Source organism: Oncorhynchus masou, chromosome 29 (genome assembly GCF_036934945.1).
Source record: "Oncorhynchus masou masou isolate Uvic2021 chromosome 29, UVic_Omas_1.1, whole genome shotgun sequence".
NCBI lineage: Eukaryota > Metazoa > Chordata > Actinopteri > Salmoniformes > Salmonidae > Oncorhynchus > Oncorhynchus masou.
The window spans coordinates 13,420,821-13,442,814 of NC_088240.1; the positions used below are offsets into that span (position 1 = coordinate 13,420,821).

Consider the following 21,994-nt stretch of genomic DNA (forward strand, 5'->3'; position numbering starts at 1 on the left):
CTGTCTCCCTCTCATTCTGTCTCCCTCTCATTCTGTCTCCCTCTCTCTCCTCTCATTCTGTCTCCCTCTCATTCTGTCTCCCTCTCATTCTGTCTCCTCTCATTCTGTCTCCCTCTCTCTCATTCTGTCTCCTCATTCTGTCTCCCTCTCATTCTGTCTCCTCTCTTCTGTCTCCCTCTCATTCTGTCTCCCTCTCTCATTCTGTCTCCCTCTCATCTCTGTCTCCCTCTCATTCTGTCTCCCTCTCATTCTGTCTCCCTCTCTTCTGTCTCCCTCTCATTCTGTCTCCTCTCATTCTGTCTCCCTTCTGTCTCCCTCTCATTCTGTCTCCATTCTCTCTCTCTCCCTCTCATTCTGTCTCCCTCTCATTCTGTCTCCCTCTCTCCTCTCATTCTGTCTCCCTCTCTTCTGTCTCCCTCTCATTCTGTCTCCCTCTCTCTGCTCTCATTCTGTCTCCCTCTCATTCTGTCTCCTCTCTCCTCTCATTCTGTCTCCCTCTCTCCCTCTCATTCTGTCTCCCTCTCATTCTGTCTCCCTCTCATTCTGTCTCCTCTCTCATTCTGTCTCCCTCTCATTCTGTCTCCTCTCATTCTGTCTCCCTCTCTCATTCTGTCTCCCTCTCTCGCTCTCATTCTGTCTCCCTCTCTGTCTCCTCTCTTCTGTCTCCCTCTCATTCTGTCTCCCTCTCTTCTGTCTCCCTCTCATTCTGTCTCCCTCTCATTCTGTCTCCCTCTCATTCTGTCTCCCTCTCTCGCTCTCATTCTGTCTCCCTCTCATTCTGTCTCCCTCTCTCCCTCTCATTCTGTCTCCCTCTCTCCTCTCATTCTGTCTCCCTCTCTCCCTCTCATTCTGTCTCCCTCTCATTCTGTCTCCCTCTCTCCCTCTCATTCTGTCTCCCTCTCATTCTGTCTCCCTCTCATTCTGTCTCCCTCTCATTCTGTCTCCCTCTCTCCCTCTCATTCTGTCTCCCTCTCATTCTGTCTCCCTCTCATTCTGTCTCCCTCTCTCCCTCTCATTCTGTCTCCCTCTCTCCCTCTCATTCTGTCTCCCTCTCATTCTGTCTCCCTCTCATTCTGTCTCCCTCTCTCCCTCTCATTCTGTCTCCCTCTCATTCTGTCTCCCTCTCTCCCTCTCATTCTGTCTCCCTCTCTCCTCTCATTCTGTCTCCCTCTCATTCTGTCTCCCTCTCTCCTCTCATTCTGTCTCCCTCTCATTCTGTCTCCCTCTCATTCTGTCTCCCTCTCTCCCTCTCATTCTGTCTCCCTCTCATTCTGTCTCCCTCTCTCCCTCTCATTCTGTCTCCCTCTCTCCCTCTCATTCTGTCTCCCTCTCATTCTGTCTCCCTCTCTCCCTCTCATTCTGTCTCCCTCTCATTCTGTCTCCCTCTTTCCCTCTCATCCTGTCTCCCTCTCTCGCTCTCATTCTGTCTCCCTCTCTCGCTCTCATTCTGTCTCCCTCTCATTCTGTCTCCCTCTCTCCTCCCTCTCATTCTGTCTCCCTCTCATTCTGTCTCCCTCTCCCTCTCATTCTGTCTCTCATTCTGTCTCCCTCTCATTCTGTCTCCCTCTCATTCTGTCTCCCTCTCTCCCTCTCATTCTGTCTCCCTCTCATTCTGTCTCCCTCTCATTCTGTCTCCCTCTCTCGCTCTCATTCTGTCTCCCTCTCATTCTGTCTCCCTCTCATTCTGTCTCCCTCTCATTCTGTCTCCCTCTCATTCTGTCTCCCTCTCTCCCTCTCATTCTGTCTCCCTCTCATTCTGTCTCCCTCTCTCCCTCTCATTCTGTCTCCCTCTCTCGCTCTCATTCTGTCTCGCTCTCATTCTGTCTCGCTCTCATTCTGTCTCCCTCTCTCCCTCTCATTCTGTCTCCCTCTCATTCTGTCTCCCTCTCATTCTGTCTCCTCTCATTCTGTCTCCCTCTCATTCTGTCTCCCTCTCTGGCTCTGTCTCTTTCTGTCTCCCTCTCTCCCTCTCATTCTGTCTCCCTCTCTCGCTCTCATTCTGTCTCGCTCTCATTCTGTCTCGCTCTCATTCTGTCTCCCTCTCTCGCTCTCATTCTGTCTCCCTCTCTCGCTCTCATTCTGTCTCCCTCTCATTCTGTCTCCCTCTCATTCTGTCTCCCTCTCATTCTGTCTCCCTCTCTCGCTCTCATTCTGTCTCCCTCTCTCGCTCTCATTCTGTCTCCCTCTCATTCTGTCTCCCTCTCATTCTGTCTCCCTCTCTCGCTCTCATTCTGTCTCCCTCTCATTCTGTCTCCCTCTCATTCTGTCTCCCTCTCTCGCTCTCATTCTGTCTCCCTCTCATTCTGTCTCCCTCTCATTCTGTCTCCTCTCATTCTGTCTCCCTCTCATTCTGTCTCCCTCTCTCGCTCTCATTCTGTCTCCCTCTCATTCTGTCTCCCTCTCATTCTGTCTCCCTCTCATTCTGTCTCCCTCTCTCCCTCTGTCATTCTGTCTCCCTGTCTCCTCTCTCCTCATTCTGTCTCCCTCTCATTCTGTCTCCCTCTCTCGCTCTCATTCTGTCTCCCTCTCATTCTGTCTCCCTCTCATTCTGTCTCCCTCTCATTCTGTCTCCCTCTCATTCTGTCTCCCTCTCATTCTGTCTCCCTCTCATTCTGTCTCCCTCTCTCCCTCTCATTCTGTCTCCCTCTCATTCTGTCTCCCTCTCATTCTGTCTCCCTCTCATTCTGTCTCCCTCTCATTCTGTCTCCCTCTCTCGCTCTCATTCTGTCTCCCTCTCATTCTGTCTCCCTCTCTCGCTCTCATTCTGTCTCCCTCTCTCCCTCTCATTCTGTCTCCCTCTCTCCCTCTCATTCTGTCTCCCTCTCTCTCATTCTGTCTCCCTCTCTCCCTCTCATTCTGTCTCCCTCTCATTCTGTCTCCCTCTCCCTCCCTCTCATTCTGTCTCCCTCTCTCCCTCTCATTCTGTCTCCCTCTCATTCTGTCTCCCTCTCATTCTGTCTCCCTCTCTCCCTCTCATTCTGTCTCCCTCTCATTCTGTCTCAATCTCTCCCTCTCATTCTGTCTCCCTCTCTCCCTCTCATTCTGTCTCCCTCTCTCCCTCTCATTCTGTCTCCCTCTCATTCTGTCTCCCTCTCTCCCTCTCATTCTGTCTCCCTCTCTCCCTCTCATTCTGTCTCCCTCTCTCGCTCTCATTCTGTCTCCCTCTCATTCTGTCTCCCTCTCATTCTGTCTCCCTCTCATTCTGTCTCCCTCTCATTCTGTCTCCCTCTCATTCTGTCTCCCTCTCTTCTGTCTCTCATTCTGTCTCCCTCTCATTCTGTCTCCCTCTCTCTCCTCTCATTCTGTCTCCCTCTCTCCTCTCTGTCTCTGTCTCTCTCCTCTCTCATTCTGTCTCCCTCTCATTCTGTCTCATTCTGTCTCCCTCTCATTCTGTCTCCCTCTCATTCTGTCTCCCTCTCATTCTGTCTCCCTCTCATTCTGTCTCCCTCTCTCCCTCTCATTCTGTCTCCCTCTCATTCTGTCTCCCTCTCTCGCTCTCATTCTGTCTCCCTCTCATTCTGTCTCCCTCTCATTCTGTCTCGCTCTCATTCCGTCTCCCTCTCTCCCTCTCATTCTGTCTCCCTCTCATTCTGTCTCCCTCTCATTCTGTCTCCCTCTCATTCTGTCTCTCATTCTGTCTCGCTCTCATTCTGTCTCCCTCTCATTCTGTCTCCCTCTCATTCTGTCTCCCTCTCATTCTGTCTCCCTCTCTCATTCTGTCTCCCTCTCTCGTCTCTCATTCTGTCTCCTCTCTCATTCTGTCTCGCTCTCATTCTGTCTCCCTCTCTCTCATTCTGTCTCCTCTCATTCTGTCTCCCTCTCTCGCTCTCTCATTCTGTCTCCCTCTCATTCTGTCTCCCTCTCATTCTGTCTCCCTCTCATTCTGTCTCCCTCTCTTCTGTCTCCCTCTCATTCTGTCTCCCTCTCTCTCCCTCTCATTCTGTCTCCCTCTCATTCTGTCTCCCTCTCATTCTGTCTCGCTCTCTCCCTCTCATTCTGTCTCCCTCTCATTCTGTCTCCCTCTCTCGAATCTCATTCTGTCTCCCTCTCATTCTGTCTCCCTCTCTCGCCCTCTCATTCTGTCTCCCTCTCATTCTGTCTCCCTCTCATTCTGTCTCCCTCTCATTCTGTCTCCCTCTCATTCTGTCTCCCTCTCATTCTGTCTCCCTCTCATTCTGTCTCCCTCTCTCGCTCTCATTCTGTCTCCCTCTCATTCTGTCTCCCTCTCATTCTGTCTCTCTCATTCTGTCTCCCTCTCATTCTGTCTCCCTCTCTCATTCTGTCTCCCTCTCATTCTGTCTCCCTCTCTCTCTGTCTCCCTCTCATTCTGTCTCCCTCTCATTCTGTCTCCCTCTCATTCTGTCTCCTCATTCTGTCTCCTCTCGCTCTCATTCTGTCTCCCTCTCATTCTGTCTCCCTCTCTCCTCTCATTCTGTCTCCCTCTCATTCTGTCTCCCTCTCTCTCCTCTCATTCTGTCTCCCTCTCATTCTGTCTCCCTCTCATTCTGTCTCCCTCTCATTCTGTCTCCCTCTCATTCTGTCTCCCTCTCCTCATTCTGTCTCCCTCTCATTCTGTCTCCCTCTCATTCTGTCTCCCTCTCATTCTGTCTTCTGTCTCGTCTCTCTTCTGTCTCCCTCTCATTCTGTCTCCCTCTCATTCTGTCTCCCTCTCTCCCTCTCATTCTGTCTCCCTCTCATTCTGTCTCCCTCTCTCCCTCTCATTCTGTCTCCCTCTCTCGCTCTCATTCTGTCTCCTCTCATTCTGTCTCCCTCTCATTCTGTCTCCCTCATTCTGTCTCCCTCTCATTCTGTCTCCCTCTCTCGCTCTCATTCTGTCTCCCTCTCATTCTGTCTCCCTCTCATTCTGTCTCCCTCTCTCGCTCTCATTCTGTCTCCCTCTCATTCTGTCTCCCTCTCATTCTGTCTCCCTCTCATTCTGTCTCCCTCTCTCCCTCTCATTCTGTCTCCCTCTCATTCTGTCTCTCTCATTCTGTCTCCCTCTCATTCTGTCTCCCTCTCTCATCTCATTCTGTCTCCCTCTCATTCTGTCTCCCTCTCATTCTGTCTCCCTCTCATTCTGTCTCCCTCTCTCGCTCTCATTCTGTCGCCCTCTCATTCTGTCTCCTCATTCTGTCTCCCTCTCATTCTGTCTCCCTCTCTCTCTCATTCTGTCTCCCTCTCATTCTGTCTCCCTCTCATTCTGTCTCCCTCTCCCTCTCATTCTGTCTCCCTCTCATTCTGTCTCCCTCTCTCCCTCTCATTCTGTCTCCCTCTCATTCTGTCTCCCTCTCATTCTGTCTCCCTCTCATTCTGTCTCCCTCTCATTCTGTCTCCCTCTCATTCTGTCTCCCTCTCATTCTGTCTCCCTCTCATTCTGTCTCATTCTGTCTCCCTCTCATTCTGTCTCCCTCTCATTCTGTCTCCCTCTCATTCTGTCTCCCTCTCATTCTGTCTCCCTCTCTCGCTCTCATTCTGTCTCCCTCTCATTCTGTCTCCCTCTCATTCTGTCTCCCTCTCATTCTGTCTCCCTCTCATTCTGTCTCCCTCATTCTGTCTCCTCTCATTCTGTCTCCCTCTCATTCTGTCTCCTTCTCATTCTGTCTCCCTCTCTCGCTCTCATTCTGTCTCCCTCTCATTCTGTCTCCCTCTCATTCTGTCTCCCTCTCTCCCTCTCATTCTGTCTCCCTCTCATTCTGTCTCCCTCTCTCGCTCTCATTCTGTCTCCCTCTCATTCTGTCTCCCTCTCTCCCTCTCATTCTTCTGTCTCCCTCTCTCCCTCTCATTCTGTCTCCCTCTCTCCCTCTCATTCTGTCTCCCTCTCATTCTGTCTCCCTCTCATTCTGTCTCCCTCTCATTCTGTCTCCCTCTCATTCTGTCTCCCTCTCATTCTGTCTCCCTCTCTCGCTCTCATTCTGTCTCCCTCTCTCGCCCTCTCATTCTGTCTCCCTCTCATTCTGTCTCCCTCTCTCCCTCTCATTCTGTCTCCCTCTCTCCCTCTCATTCTGTCTCCCTCTCTCCCTCTCATTCTGTCTCCCTCTCTCGCTCTCATTCTGTCTCCCTCTCATTCTGTCTCCCTCTCTCGCTCTCATTCTGTCTCCCTCTCTCCCTCTCATTCTGTCTCCCTCTCATTCTGTCTCCCTCTCATTCTGTCTCTCATTCTGTCTCCCTCTCATTCTGTCTCCCTCTCTCCCTCTCATTCTGTCTCCTCTCTCTCTCATTCTGTCTCCCTCTCATTCTGTCTCCCTCTCTCACTCTGTCTCCCTCTCATTCTGTCTCCCTCTCATTCTGTCTCCCTCTCTCGCTCTCATTCTGTCTCCCTCTCATTCTGTCTCCCTCTCATTCTGTCTCCCTCTCATTCTGTCTCCCTCCTCCTGTCTCTCATTCTGTCTCCTCTCATTCTGTCTCCCTCTCTCCCTCTCATTCTGTCTCCCTCCTCTCATTCTGCTCTCATTCTGTCTCCCATTCTGTCTCGCTCTCATTCTGTCTCCCTCTCATTCTGTCTCCCTCTCATTCTGTCTCCCTCTCTCTGTCTCTCATTCTGTCTCCCTCTCTCGCTCTCATTCTGTCTCCTGTCTCTCATTCTGTCTCCCGCTCATTCTGTCTCCCTCTCTCGCGCTCATTCTGTCTCCCTCTCATTCTGTCTCCCTCTCTCGCTCTCATTCTGTCTCCCTCTCATTCTGTCTCCCTCTCTCCCTTCTGTCTCCTCTCATTCTGTCTCCCTCTCTCATTCTGTCTCCCTCTCTCTCCTCTCATTCTGTCTCCCTCTCATTCTGTCTCCCTCTCTCGCTCTCATTCTGTCTCCCTCTCATTCTGTCTCCCTCTCATTCTGTCTCCCTCTCATTCTGTCTCCTTCTCATTCTGTCTCCCTCTCTCGCTCTCATTCTGTCTCCCTCTCATTCTGTCTCCCTCTCTCGCTCTCATTCTGTCTCCCTCTCATTCTGTCTCCCTCTCATTCTGTCTCCTTCTCATTCTGTCTCCTTCTCATTCTGTCTCCCTCTCATTCTGTCTCCTTCTCATTCTGTCTCCCTCTCATTCTCCCTCTTCTGTCTCCCTCTCATTCTCATTCTGTCTCCTCTCTCGCTCTCATTCTGTCTCCCTCTCATTCTGTCTCCTCCCTCTCATTCTGTCTCCTCTCATTCTGTCTCCCTCTCATTCTGTCTCCCTCTCTCCCTCTCATTCTGTCTCCCTCTCTCGCTCTCATTCTGTCTCCCTCATCTCATTCTGTCTCCCTCTCTTCTGTCTCCTTCTGTCTCCTCTCATTCTGTCTCCCTCTCATTCTGTCTCCCTCTTCTCCCTCTCATTCTGTCTCCCTCTCATTCTGTCTCCTCTCATTCTGTCTCCCTCTCTCATTCTGTCTCCTCTCTCTCTCATTCTGTCTCCCTCTCATTCTGTCTCCCTCTCTCGCTCTCATTCTGTCTCCCTCTCTTCTGTCTCTCATTCTGTCTCCCTCTCATTCTGTCTCCCTCTCTCCCTCTCATTCTGTCTCCCTCTCTCATTCTGTCTCCCTCTCATTCTGTCTCCCTCTCTCATTCTGTCTCCCTCTCATTCTGTCTCCTGTCTCCCTCTCATTCTGTCTCCCTCTCTCGCTCTCATTCTGTCTCCCTCTCATTCTGTCTCCCTCTCTCATTCTGTCTCCTCTCATTCTGTCTCCCTCTCATTCTGTCTCCTCTCATTCTGTCTCCCTCTCATCGCTCTCATTCTGTCTCCCTCTCATTCTGTCTCCCTCTCATTCTGTCTCCCTCTCATTCTGTCTCCTCATTCTCTCCTCTCATTCTGTCTCTCATTCTGTCTCCCTCTCATTCTGTCTCCCTCTCATTCTGTCTCCCTCTCATTCTGTCTCCCTCTCATTCTGTCTCCCTCTCATTCTGTCTCCCTCTCCCTCTCATTCTGTCTCCCTCTCATTCTGTCTCCCTCTCTCGCTCTCATTCTGTCTCCTCTCATTCTGTCTCCCTCTCCCTCTCATTCTGTCTCCCTCTCATTCTGTTCTCCTCTCATTCTGTCTCCCTCTCTCGCTCTCATTCTGTCTCCCTCTCATTCTGTCTCCCTCTCTCGCTCTCATTCTGTCTCCCTCTCATTCTGTCTCCCTCTCTCCCTCTCATTCTGTCTCCCTCTCATTCCGTCTCCCTCTCATTCCGTCTCCCTCGCATTCCGTCTCCCTCGCATTCCGTCTCCCTCGCATTCCGTCTCCCTCGCATTCCGTCTCCCTCGCATTCCGTCTCCCTCTCATTCCGTCTCCCTCTCATTCCGTCTCCCTCTCTCCCGCTCATTCTGTCTCCCTCTCTGCCTCTCATTCCGTCTCCCTCTCATTCCGTCTCCCTCTCTCTCCCTCTCATTCCGTCTCCCTCTCATTCCGTCTCCCTCTCATTCCGTCTCATTCTGTCTCCCTCTCATTCTGTCTCCCTCTCATTCCGTCTCCCTCTCATTCCGTCTCATTCTGTCTCCCTCTCTCGCTCTCATTCTGTCTCCCTCTCTCCCTCTCATTCCGTCTCTCATTCCGTCTCCCTCTCATTCCGTCTCCCTCTCATTCTGTCTCCCTCTCTGCCTCTCATTCCGTCTCCCTCTCATTCCGTCTCCCTCTCATTCCGTCTCCCTCTCATTCCGTCTCCCTCTCATTCCGTCTCATTCTGTCTCCCTCTCATTCCGTCTCCCTCTCATTCCGTCTCCCTCTCATTCCGTCTCCCTCTCATTCCGTCTCCCTCTCTCGCTCTCATTCTGTCTCCCTCTCTCCCTCTCATTCCGTCTCCCTCTCTCCCTCTCATTCCGTCTCCCTCTCATTCCGTCTCCCTCTCTCGCTCTCATTCTGTCTCCCTCTCATTCTGTCTCCCTCTCTCCCTCTCATTCTGTCTCCCTCTCTCTACAGGCATCAGAATTCCCCTCCGTTATCTTCAGAGTCAGTAGCATTCGTTTGTCATAATAACACCTTTCTCCAGCTATTTTTGGGACCATTGTGTTTGCAATGAACTGACAAAGGAACGACAGACCAGAGCTGAGAGGAGAAACATGCCCACGGATGGAAAGAGAGAAAATGGAAGGAAGTGTTAGAGGAGAGGAGAGGAGGTAGAACTGGAGGGAGGGATTTATTTGAACTTATTTGAACTTTGAACCTTTTTAACCTCAACTGTGCTGATTAGCCTAATTGTAATGTCTCCTTCCATTACACTGTTAACTGAAAGCAGCCAACTCTCACCACAGATATCGGCACTTAGACTTCTGTTCCCATTGAGCAGTTGTTGTTCCATAGGTTCTGCACTGACCTCCATTAGCAAGGTCTCGTCAATAGAGAGTAGCACACCGCTGGGAGTATACTTCTGTCGGAGATCTTGCTGCCCTACATTCCGAGATCTCACAAATTGAGAAGTGCACATTCTTGTGGGTCATTCAGTAGGCTGCTTGACCATTTAGAAAGCTGATTCTCAGAGCCATTATTCAGAGTCATGTGACGAGATGGGAGTGGCAATACATTGATATGTTGGATTATTCAATAATGCAAAAACAAATGTTTCGCAATTATGACACACACAAAAACTGTTACACACAAACACACTCAAGTCCCTTAAATGCAGAGCCACTTTACTCAATCCAAGAAACATAGGTATAAAGCCACAGAGACAGACACAGTTAGCATCTAGGCATATCCACACCATTCTCACAGTGTTCTCTGCATGCCCACTAACACTGAGCTTTCAAATACTTCACTTTCAGAGTGACTCACTGCCTGAGGCTAAGCAGACTAAACACCCACACGGAAACGAGAATTAAAGAAAGTAGGACCACGGGTGAAAGAGAGGGGGGACGATGAAATACACTAGATAAATAGGAGAGAGATGACTTGAGATGACAATCAGAGATGACAATCAGAGACCCCGAGAGAGATGACGATCAGAGACCCCGAGAGAAATGACGACCAGAGACCCGAGAAAGATGACGATCAGAGACCCCGAGAGAGATGGCGATCAGAGACCCGAGAGAGATGGCGATCAGAGACCCGAGAGAGATGGCGATCAGAGACCCCGAGAGAGATGACGATCAGAGACCCCGAGAGAGATGGCGATCAGAGACCCCGAGAGAGATGGCGATCAGAGACCCCGAGAGAGATGGCGATCAGAGACCCCGAGAGAGATGGCGATCAGAGACCCCGAGAGAGATGGCGATCAGAGACCCCGAGAGAGATGGCGATCAGAGACCCCGAGAGAGATGACGATCAGAGACCCCGAGAGAGATGACGATCAGAGACCCCGAGAGAGATGACGATCAGAGACCCCGAGAGAGATGACGATCAGAGACCCGAGAGAGATGACGATCAGAGACCCCGAGAGAGATGACGATCAGAGACCCGAGAGAGATGGCGATCAGAGAAGAGAGAGATGACGATCAGAGACCCCGAGAGAGATGGCGATCAGAGACCCCGAGAGAGATGGCGATCAGAGACCCCGAGAGAGATGACGATCAGAGACCCCGAGAGAGATGGCGATCAGAGACCCCGAGAGAGATGGCGATCAGAGACCCGAGAGAGATGGCGATCAGAGACCCCGAGAGAGATGGCGATCAGAGACCCCGAGAGAGATGGCGATCAGAGACCCCGAGAGAGATGGCGATCAGAGACCCCGAGAGAGATGGCGATCAGAGACCCCGAGAGAGATGACGATCAGAGACCCCGAGAGAGATGACGATCAGAGACCCCGAGAGAGATGACGATCAGAGACCCCGAGAGAGATGGCGATCAGAGACCCCGAGAGAGATGGCGATCAGAGACCCCGAGAGAGATGACGATCAGAGACCCCGAGAGAGATGACAATCAGAGACCCCGAGAGAGATGGCGATCAGAGACCCCGAGAGAGATGGCGATCAGAGACCCCGAGAGAGATGACGATCAGAGACCCCGAGAGAGATGACGATCAGAGACCCCGAGAGAGATGGCGATCAGAGACCCCGAGAGAGATGGCGATCAGAGACCCCGAGAGAGATGACGATCAGAGACCCCGAGAGAGATGGCGATCAGAGACCCCGAGAGAGATGACGATCAGAGACCCCGAGAGAGATGACGATCAGAAACCCCGAGAGAGATGACGATCAGAGACCCCGAGAGAGATGGGAATCAGAGACCCCGAGAGAGATGACGATCAGAGACCCCGAGAGAGATGGCGATCAGAGACCCCGAGAGAGATGACGATCAGAGACCCCGAGAGAGATGGCGATCAGAGACCCCGAGAGAGATGACGATCAGAGACCCCGAGAGAGATGACGATCAGAGACCCCGAGAGAGATGACGATCAGAGACCCCGAGAGAGATGACGATCAGAGACCCCGAGAGAGATGACGATCAGAGATGACGACCAGAGACCCCGAGAGAGATGACGATCAGAGACCCCGAGAGAGATGACGAGAGATGGCGATCAGAGACCCCGAGAGAGATGACGAGAAAGACAAGCAAAAGAGGGCAAGACTAGGTGAAAGAAGAAAACAAGTGAGAAAATCAGTGTTTATCAATCAATGAAAGAGGGATATAGAGACAGAAAGACCGGGAGGGCCATTCAGTGTTTATCTAAGTGATGAACTGCAAAACAAGCTCTTTAGGCTTAATCAGTGTTTATCTAATCTAATGTATACCAGGGAGAGACGTAAGCTATGGTACAGCCAATCAGTGTTTATCTAATCTAATGTATACCAGGGAGAGACGTAAGCTCTGGTACAGCCAATCAGTGTTTATCTAATCTAATGTATACCAGGGAGAGACGCAAGCTCTGGTACAGCCAATCAGTGTTTATCTAATCTAATGTATACCAGGAGAGAGACGCAAGCTATGGTAAAGCCAATCAGTGTTTATCTAATCTAATGTATACCAGGGAGAGACGCAAGCTCTGGTACAGCCAATCAGTGTTTATCTAATCTAATGTATACCAGGGAGAGACGCAAGCTCTGGTACAGCCAATCAGTGTTTATCTAATCTAATGTATACCAGGGAGAGACGCAAGCTATGGTAAAGCCAATCAGTGTTTATCTAATCTAATGTATACCAGGGAGAGACGCAAGCTCTGGTACAGCCAATCAGTGTTTATCTAACCTAATGTATACCAGGGAGAGACCAGACCAGTAACATCCCAGGGAGGGAGTGGTGACCGGGAGGCTCAACAACACATCGTGCCCAGACAGCACACTGGTCTGAATGTGAGAAACACAAGAGACGCTTATCCATAGCCAGCACAACTCTGCTTAGCTATGGAGTCTTACTGACGGTTGGTCCAGGGGGAGCAGCCAATGAGTGTCTATGAATACAAAGTATTGTGCCACACTACGCTGCTCTGTAACTCGCCCTGGATGACATTTGGGAAGGTGTCCGTCTGTCTGTGCTCCTCCTCCTAACGCAGACACAAACAGAACACTAAAACCACACATGCACAAGGCTATGTGTAAACAACACTAAAACCACACATGCACAAGGCTGTGTGTAAACAACACTAAAACCACACATGCACAAGGCTATGTGTAAACAACACTAAAACCACACATGCACAAGGCTGTGTGTAAACAACACAAAAACCACACATGCACAAGGCTGTGTATAAACAACACTAAAACCACACATGCACAAGGCTGTGTGTAAACAACACTAAAACCACACATGCATAAGGCTATGTGTAAACACTAAAACCACACATGCACAAGGCTATGTGTAAACAACACTAAAACCACACATGCACAAGGCTATGTGTAAACAACACTAAAACCACACATGCACAAGGCTGTGTGTAAACAACACATGCACAAGGCTGTGTGTAAACAACACATGCACAAGGCTATGTGTAAACAACACTAAAACCACACATGCACAAGGCTATGTGTAAACAACACTAAAACCACACATGCACAAGGCTGGGTGTAAACAACACTAAAACCACACATGCACAAGGCTGGGTGTAAACAACACTAAAACCACACATGCACAAGGCTGGGTGTAAACAAGACTAAAACCACACATGCACAAGGCTGGGTTCTTGAGTGGAGGCAGAATGCATGCAGTTCCATTTGGCAAATCTGACCATAAAATTATCCTGCTGATTCCTGCTTACATGCAAACACTCGAAACAGGAAGTACCAGTGACGAGCTCAATACAGAAGTGGTCCGATGAAGCGGACGCTATGCTAAAGTAATGTTTTGCTAGCACAGACTGGAATATGTTCCGGGATTCATCCGATGACAATGAGCAGTTTACCACATCAGTCACCGGCTTCCTTAATAAATGCATCGATGAGTGACCGTACATATCCTAACCAGAAGCCATGGATTACAGGCTACAGGCAACATCCACATCAGGCTTAAGGCTAGAGCTGCCGCTTTCAAGGAAGGGGACACAAACCCGGACGATTATAATAAATCATGCTACGCCATCCGACAAACCAATAAACAAGCAAAGCGACAACACAGGACTAAGACCGACTAACTACACCGGCTCTGACGCTCGTCGGTTGTGGCAGGGCTTGCCAACTATGACAGATTAAAGGGAAGCCCAGCCGTGAGCTGCCCAATGACACAAGCCTACCAGATGAACTGAGAGCGTTTTATGCTCGCTTCGAGGCAGGCAACACTGAACCATGCATGAGAACATCTGCTGTTCCAGATGACTGCATGATCACACTCTCCGTGCTGATGTGAGTAAGACCTTTAAACAGGAAAACATTCACAAGGCCGCAGAACTAGACATATTACCAGGGCGTGTACTCAAGAGCATGCGTTGACCAGCTGGCAAGCGTCTTCACTGACATTTTCAACCTCTCCCTCACCCAGTCTGTAATACCTACATGTTTCAAGCAGACCACCATAGTCCATGTGCCCAAGAATGCCAAAGTAACCTGTCTAAATGACTATCTCCCCATAGCACTCACATCAAAATCATTATCCCAGACACCCTGGACCCACACCAATTTGCATACTGTCCCAACAGATCCACAGAAGATGCAATCTCCATTGCACTCCACACTGCCCTTTCCCATATAGGAACACCTATATGATAATGCTGTTCATTAACTTTAGCTCAGGGTTCAACACCGTGTGCCCTCAAAGCTAAGGACCCTGGGACTGAACACTTCCATCTGAAACTGTATCCTGAACTTCTTGACGAGACCCCCCCCCCAGGTGATGAGGGTAGGCAACAACACATCTGCCACGCTGACCCTCCTGTACTCCCTGTTCACCCACGACTGCGATCTGCGCACGACTCCAACACCAACATTAAGTTTTCCGACAACACGAATGTGGTAGGCATGATAACTGACAACAATGAGACAGCCTATAGTGAGGAGGTCAGAGACCTGGCAGTGTGGTGCCAGGACAACAACCTCTCCCTCAATATCAGCAAGACAAAAGGAGCTGATCGTGGACTACAGGAAACAGAGGGCTGAGCTCACCCCCATTCACATAGACAGGGCTGTAGTGGAGCGGGTCGAGAGTTTCAAGTTTCTAGGTGTCCACATTGCTAAGGATGTATCATAGTCCAAACACACCAACACAGTCATGAAGAGGCCACAACAACGCCTCTTCCCCCTCAGGAGGCTGAAAAGATTTGGAATGGGTCCCTCAGATCCTCAGTCAGTTCTATAGCTCTACCATTGAGAGCATCTCGACTAGCTGCATCACAGCTTGGAATGGCAACTGCTTGGCATACAACAGTTTACACCCAAAAACGATTTAATCAATTCTAGAATGAGGCTGTAACAAAATGTGGAAAAGGTCAAGGGGTATGAATACTTTCCAAAAGCCAAGTTATCATTGTGCATCTATTATTACGCATTTTACTTTTCTATTATTTCTCTATTTTATTTCTCTCTGCATTGTTGGGAATGGCCTGTAAGTAAGCATTTCACTTTTAGTCCACATCTGTTGTTTACGAAACACGAGACAAATACATTTGAGTTTCACAATCCTTCCTCCAGTTTTAGGAATTAATAATGACAGACATGTTATATCATGCAGTGCATGATCAAGGCCTATTCCTGGGTGTCTCTCGTTCTCTTTTCGTTCTTTTAATTTGTGAGGATTTCTGATTTCAGTATGTGTGTGGCAGGGTTTCCGTCAGGGTTTAGGCCAATAAAAAATAATTAAAAGCCTATAAATAAAACTGTTTACCGGCTAAAACAATATCTTTGCAAAACAGCTTTTTATTAATTGATGGAAATACCAGTCAATGGAAAAACATTTGACCGTCATGCATACAGGTCTATAGGTACATTTGCATAATTTTGTGGAATTAAAATTCTCATCTGTGTATTTCCGTCAGTTATGCATTTTATTTATCCAACACAATTAATACACAAGCGCACAGCTTACAGAGCCTATTTTGAGCGGGATATATCCTGTAGCTCCACAGCGGGTTGCTGCTGAAGTAAAACGTGCTATTAGAAGCCAATTTATTGCACAACAATTCTAAATGCAATCACCGATTAAAAACAGTTTTGATGCACGATTAAAAAGAGCTACTATTTTTATTTCTCAACTGGTAATTGAAGCAAGACTCATTCACCATTCAAGTGCAGGCAACAGGCTATCAGCGCGTCACCTACAACTTTACAATGTGAGCTGGAGGCTGTACTCATTCTGAAAATATACTTAAAAATGTATGAAACCTTGAATGTTTTATTTCATGTTATGAGGCAGGTCTTAACTTACTTCAAAGTAGCCTATAGGCTTATTCCAACATTGGACACGTAGAGGCAATTAAATAGGCGGCTTGTGAGTTAAGTTTGGAGAAGCTTATAATTTATCCTAACCATTTCTACTGTCTGAGTGACAGTTGATTTTAATATGAGTATTTTCATTGAACAGTTTAATTTCAATAATAATGTTTTAGTTTCTCAGAAGCATTGTCACGTGGTTAATCATAACAATCTGAATTAAAATGATAAAAACCTAAAAGTTGAAAGTCAACTAATGTGAGATCACCAGCCTCTGCCTTATGGACACATTGATACACTGTGATTCATTGGCAGTGTAATGGGATTTGTATGTTTGTGCTTATAACTGATTTCTGTGTTCATGCAAGTGGCTGACTGTAGCTGCAATTTGGCAGTACGCCCAGATGTTGTTTTGAGAACAAGAAAGATATTTCAGTTTCAAGGTCTCAGCTTAGAGAGGAGAAGCTCGTGAGGTTTTGGTCTGTCCCATGTTACAAACCAGTATTGGTCAGTCACATGAATTAAACAAAATGGTAATGATTAATTAATTATGCTAAATCATGCAAATAACATGTCTGTGTATAGCCGTATAAGAACACTGCTGAGTCTGCTCAGAGAAAGCTCCTGATTGACATGTGTACTGTGGTGCATTGAGTTGGTTGGAACCTCTCCAGCATGCTGACAATACACGCTCCCTCATTATAATGTTGGTTTCCCTATCAGGACAGGGAAACCAGACACATGCTCGGGCGCACACGCTCCCTCAACATTATCAGGACAGAGAAACCAGACACATGCTCGGGCGCACACGCTCCCTCAACATTATCAGGACAGAGAAACCAGACACATGCTCGGGCGCACACGCTCCCTCAACATTATCAGGACAGAGAAACCAGACACATGCTCGGGCGCACACGCTCCCTCAACATTATCAGGACAGGGAAACCAGACACATGCTCGGGCGCACACGCAGAGAAACCAGACACATCCCTCAACATTATCAGGACAGAGAAACCAGACACATGCTCGGGCGCACACGCTCCCTCAACATTATCAGAACAGAGAAACCAGACACATGCTCGGGCGCACAAGCAACATTATCAGGACAGGGAAACCAGACATGCCGGCGCACACAACATTATCAGGACAGGAAACCAGACACATGCTCGGGCGCACAAGCTCCCTCAACATTATCAGGACAGAGAAACCAGACACATGCTCGGGCGCACAAGCTCCCTCAACATTATCAGGACAGAGAAACCAGACACATGCTCGGGCGCACACGCTCCCTCAACATTATCAGGACAGAGAAACCAGACGCATGCTCCCTCAACATTATCAGGACAGAGAAACCAGACACATGCGGTCCCTCAACATTATCAGGACAGAGAAACCAGACACATGCTCGGGCGCACAAGCTCCCTCAACATTATCAGGACAGAGAAACCAGACACATGCTCGGGCGCACACGCTCCCTCAACATTATCAGGACAGGGAAACCAGACACATGCTCGGGCGCACACGGTCCCTCAACATTATCAGGACAGAGAAACCAGACACATGCTCGGGCGCACACGGTCCCTCAACATTATTATTATATATATTATTATTATATATATATATTATAGATTTTTTTTTTTACAAATCTCGTAAATTATGGTTATGAAATTAACCAAAACTTTTTTCTCACAAATGTAGCAGGTCGTGAAATCTGCAAATGTTTCCACTCCAAGATTTTGAACGGTAAATTACTGTAATTAATAATAGGGCTGTTGTGGTGGCCATATTGACTGGTGGTCATATTGACTGCAGTCAAATTCCATGTGACCGTTGAGTCACGATAATCTCCTTTTATGCACTCTGGACATGCCTTTGTAGTACCCAACTTGCTAACAAAAATCAGGTCCTAATGGCCTGGTCCTCGGGGTTCTATTGTCCCTCTAACCCAGGGGTGGGCAATTCCAATCAACAGGGGGCCTGATTGGTGTCACAGTTTTTCCCCAGCCTCAGCTAACACACCTGACTCCTATAATCACCTTGTAATGATCTTCAGTTTAGAATACAATTTGATTAATCAGCTGTGTTTGCTAGGGATGGAGAAAAAAATAAGAAGAAAAAAACCTCAGGCCCCTGAGGACTGGAGTTTCCCACCCCAGGTCTAACCACTGACATCAATGGAAATACAATAGAAAATCACTTCAAAACACTTATCATCATAACAGTATACCTATCATATTTTTAAAACTCACCTCACTGTGATGATCAATTTGAAGAAAGTTCAACAGCAGGTTGAAACAGTGTAAAACATGGTTGTTGTAGATGTTGTTTCAAAGCCTAATGCAACGAAATGGACAGCGCTACAGTTAGCCTACAATTACTGAATGTGTATTGGATTTTCAATAACCAAGTAATGGGCTATTTTTTATATTGTCATAACTGAGTGGCATTCCCTTCGGCTACACAGAATATCTCGCCACCAGGCAAGGAACAAAGAGTGCAAGCTTTTTGTGCTACTTTCTCAAATCATCAATAGCCTTTAGTTGCACCATGCAGCCCAGTGGTTAGAGCGTTGGGCCAGCGAGTAACCAAAAGGTTGCTGGATGGAATCCCTGAGGTTGCTGGATAGAATCCCTGAGCTGACAAGGTAAAAAAAAAAATATGTTGTTCTGCCCCTGAACAAGGAAGTTAACCCACTGTTTCCCGGTAGGTCGTCAATGTAAATAATAATTTGTTAACTGATTTGCCTAGTTAAATAAAGGTAAAATAAACAGCCTAATCACATGCCTTGGCTTAGAATTGATCTAAAGGCCACAATTATTTACACTCTGCAAATAACAAACCACAGATACATCCTGTCAGACATCTGGCTCCTATAAATGAAGCATCCTTTTAGAAAATTTCACTTAGCACCAAATATAGTTCAATGCGAAAAGATTGAAGAAAGAAACAGGATGAAAAAGAAAATCCAGTTGGTTTCTTATCAACAAACTAGGACTACATTTTTAGTGCACATGTGTGTAAATGTTATTCTAATCGATAAATAGACGGGTCGAACTGGGGAATTATTGACTGTCGATTTACTGTCAAAATACACGAGCAAAAGGATCGATCTTGTACTCGGCTCGCTAGTTGGTTGGGTTGCATGAAAAACTCAACAGCTGTGGATTTGCATAGCTTTACTGTATCTGGCTTCGATACCTGCATTCATCCGACATCCGGATGATATGATTCTTACGGAAAGCAATGTCCAACTGTGAGAGTGTAGGGCTGGTTGCCATATATAACCCTTACACATAATAGCCCCCTTCTATGTAGCCGTCTGTGTCAGTATCCTAACGTCCAGGTTTGAAGATTAAGCTTCATAGCCAGCCAACAACACAACTCATATTTAGAGTGTCTGTCTGTCACTGCATTAAGTCCTTCATAGCTCAGTTGGTAGAGCATGGCGAATGTAACGCCAGGGTTGTGGGACCGATTCCCAGGACAACCCATATGTAAAATGTAATCGTCTGCTCAATGGCATAGCTAGCTATATAGTTAGAAAATGTGTTCCTAGCGGTTAGCTTGCTGTCCATCAACCAGTCAGAGCAAATAGCTGTCAAAACCGTTAGCTGGCTAGCCAACTGTAAATGATTGAATGGCAGAAATCGAGTGGTAACACACCATAGCTGCTGACAACCGAGTTTGCTTACTTACCTTTGCCATTTTGCCAGGATGTGTACCAAGACAGGCTGAGAAACGACGTGAAGAAAATTATCGCAGTCGCCACCGTTCCATTTCTGAGCCTCATCTCATTTCAGCGATTCTCTCCACGAAGCGTGGGGACCCGAGGGAGCCGTGCCTCTCTTCCTCTGGGGTTGTCAGTCCAGGCGGAGGCGCGTGATTACGGTTGCCCAACTCGGGTAGTACCGGGGGGACGTTGGAAGGAAGCGAGGAGGTTTGAGAAGCTAGCTAACTGGAAAGGGGAATGGACGTCTCTCTGTCCCTGTCTGCCGTGACGAGTCCTCAGCGTCGTTTCCGTGAGTGACTGATGATCTCTCCTCTCGCTCTGTGGTTGATGATGATGTCTCCTCTCGCTCTGTGGTTGATGATGATGTCTCCTCTCGCTCTGTGGTTGATGATGATCTCTCCTCTCGCTCTGTGGTTGATGATGATGTCTCCTCTCGCTCTGTGGTTGATGATGATGTCTCCTCTCGCTCTGTGGTTGATGATGATCTCTCCTCTCGCTCTGTGGTTGATGATGATTTCTCCTCTCGCTCTCTCGCTTGAGGGTGGTACAATCACGAGGCAGCTCTTCCTTTTTTAAATGTGAGCATGGTCGGGCGATGCGATTATTCCCCTCCACTCACTGCATAAAGTGATTGGGATAACTGAAAGATCCTGAACAGAAGTGTTGACACGGCTCCTTAATCTTCTGCACTCGGGTGATTCTGTGGATGGCAAGAGCAAACCGAATCAACTAGTTTGACAAGAAGCGAACATCTGCATGAACTAGATATATATTTTCAGCTGATCAAAGTTGGCAAGCAGCAACCACTGACGTGCAGATGGAAGGTAGCAAAACAAGTAACTAGCTAGCTGACACATTCAGCAGATGGAGGATGGTCTTTGCTGGGAACCAGCCCAAACCCAAGATGTGGATGTGCTTCTTCATAGAGCTTAGCTTAGCTAGTTGTCATATCCCCTCGCAAGATAAGGTTAAAGAGATTCATTAACATATGTAACTACCCTAGTGGCTGGCAGGCTGCATATAGCGAGCTTCACAGTTGGATACCTGTCTTCTGATTAGACTCCCACGCTGGCTGCTTAGCTAGTGAGCTATACTGCTGCACAGCACATACACAGCAGGCTCGCTCGCGATATGTTCCATTGACTCCTCTTCAGCATAAAATTAGCTAGTTTGACAGCAGTTTCCGACCCTACTGTTATGCTTGTTTACACTGAACTGCACTGGGGTCAGAACGCAATCATGGAAAACGTACCACAAGCAGGGGTTGGGTCTTTGAATGTAAAAAATATATATGTGTCAAATAAGCTTGTAGACCAATCAGGATCTGAATATGACTGTACATTGCATAATAATGTAACACATTCATACATTTTGAATGTAGATATCACACATTGATTACAGTCACTGATATATAATGTCACTGTGATTCACCGAGACCTATGCTATGATGCTGGTGAAGTTGTCTTGCACACCTACCGCAGGAGGCAGACGCACTTCCCCAAGCTCTGGGACAGTGATGATCAGAAAAAAAGCTAGCTAGCTGATGGATCCAAACAATGTTCTCCCACAAAAAAAACATAGCAAAACAACATCGATATAGCTAGTTTTTGTATTTGGTTGATGATGGTCGGAACCGGTCAAGCTACACTAGCCATATGAAGCTAGCTAGATGCTTATAATGTTAGCTTGGGAAAACAGGGATAGGTTGCTGGCTATCCTAATAGTTTGTTATCGAGCTAGCTAGTTAATTTCATAAATTGAAGTTTGACTTCAGTAGAACAACCACTGGTTGCCTAGCTAATAGTTAATCACATGGATTTTTTGTTGTTGTTGTTGCAGTTTCTGGTCATTGTTTTCAGTCTGGTTGCATTGGTGTTAGCTAGCTACCAAGCTGAAGCTAACTAGCTAGCTACCCTAGAAGTTGCTAATAACATTTGTATCAAAGATATTTGTGACTGTCATACTGCAAACCGAAGTCAACGTAGTAGGGAGACAGCCTACCTCAAGTTTCCAAACTGTCATTAATGTTGTCAAAATGCTTGATTGTTACTCTGTATTTTAACTAACTAGGAGGAATCAGGTGCAACTGCGTGGGATGTGGCTGGCAAGCAGAAGCATCAGGATCACCATCCTTTCTCCCTACCTCTGCGATGGTTTAGAATGCTAAAATGTTTGATCCTGCTCCTTCAAATGCTCATTCAGACGTTTTTCCATTCGGTCTAACAAATAATGGCTTACCAACAAGGTATTGTAAACACGTTGTGGCTGATGTTTCTGCTTGTTTGCAGACTTTAATTTGTTTTGTTTTTTTACAGCTTTGACAGCGCTACTGACTGTAGTGGTGGCGCTTGGCTTGCGCATGCAATTCAGCACACACAGCATTCTATAATATAATGTTATTAGCGATGGCTACTGCTAACTAGCATGAGTACAAAAAGGGCAGGTTTCCGGCAAAACTTGCAGTATTTCAGTCTTCTTGATGTATCAGTGTGGATAAAGGTAACATTTGGAGTACAGTGACAAATCCCAGTTAGCAATGAGTACTTGGGAGGCCGGCGTCCCTCCACAGAGGCCGTGCGGTAACTTAAAATATATATA

General features: G+C 47.7%; 1 protein-coding gene across 1 annotated transcript in view; it reads right to left on the bottom strand.

Annotated features, from left to right (window-relative positions):
* LOC135519454 (alpha-1,3-mannosyl-glycoprotein 4-beta-N-acetylglucosaminyltransferase A-like) overlaps positions 1–20,090 on the bottom strand; it is a 50,843-nt gene extending 30,753 nt beyond the window's left edge. The window contains exon 1 of the mRNA XM_064944691.1: positions 19,363–20,090. Within this exon, the coding sequence (XP_064800763.1) occupies positions 19,363–19,456 (94 nt within the window). The 5' untranslated portion in view covers positions 19,457–20,090. The remainder of the gene's footprint in view (positions 1–19,362) is intronic.
* Positions 20,091–21,994: the final 1,904 nt, after the last annotated feature.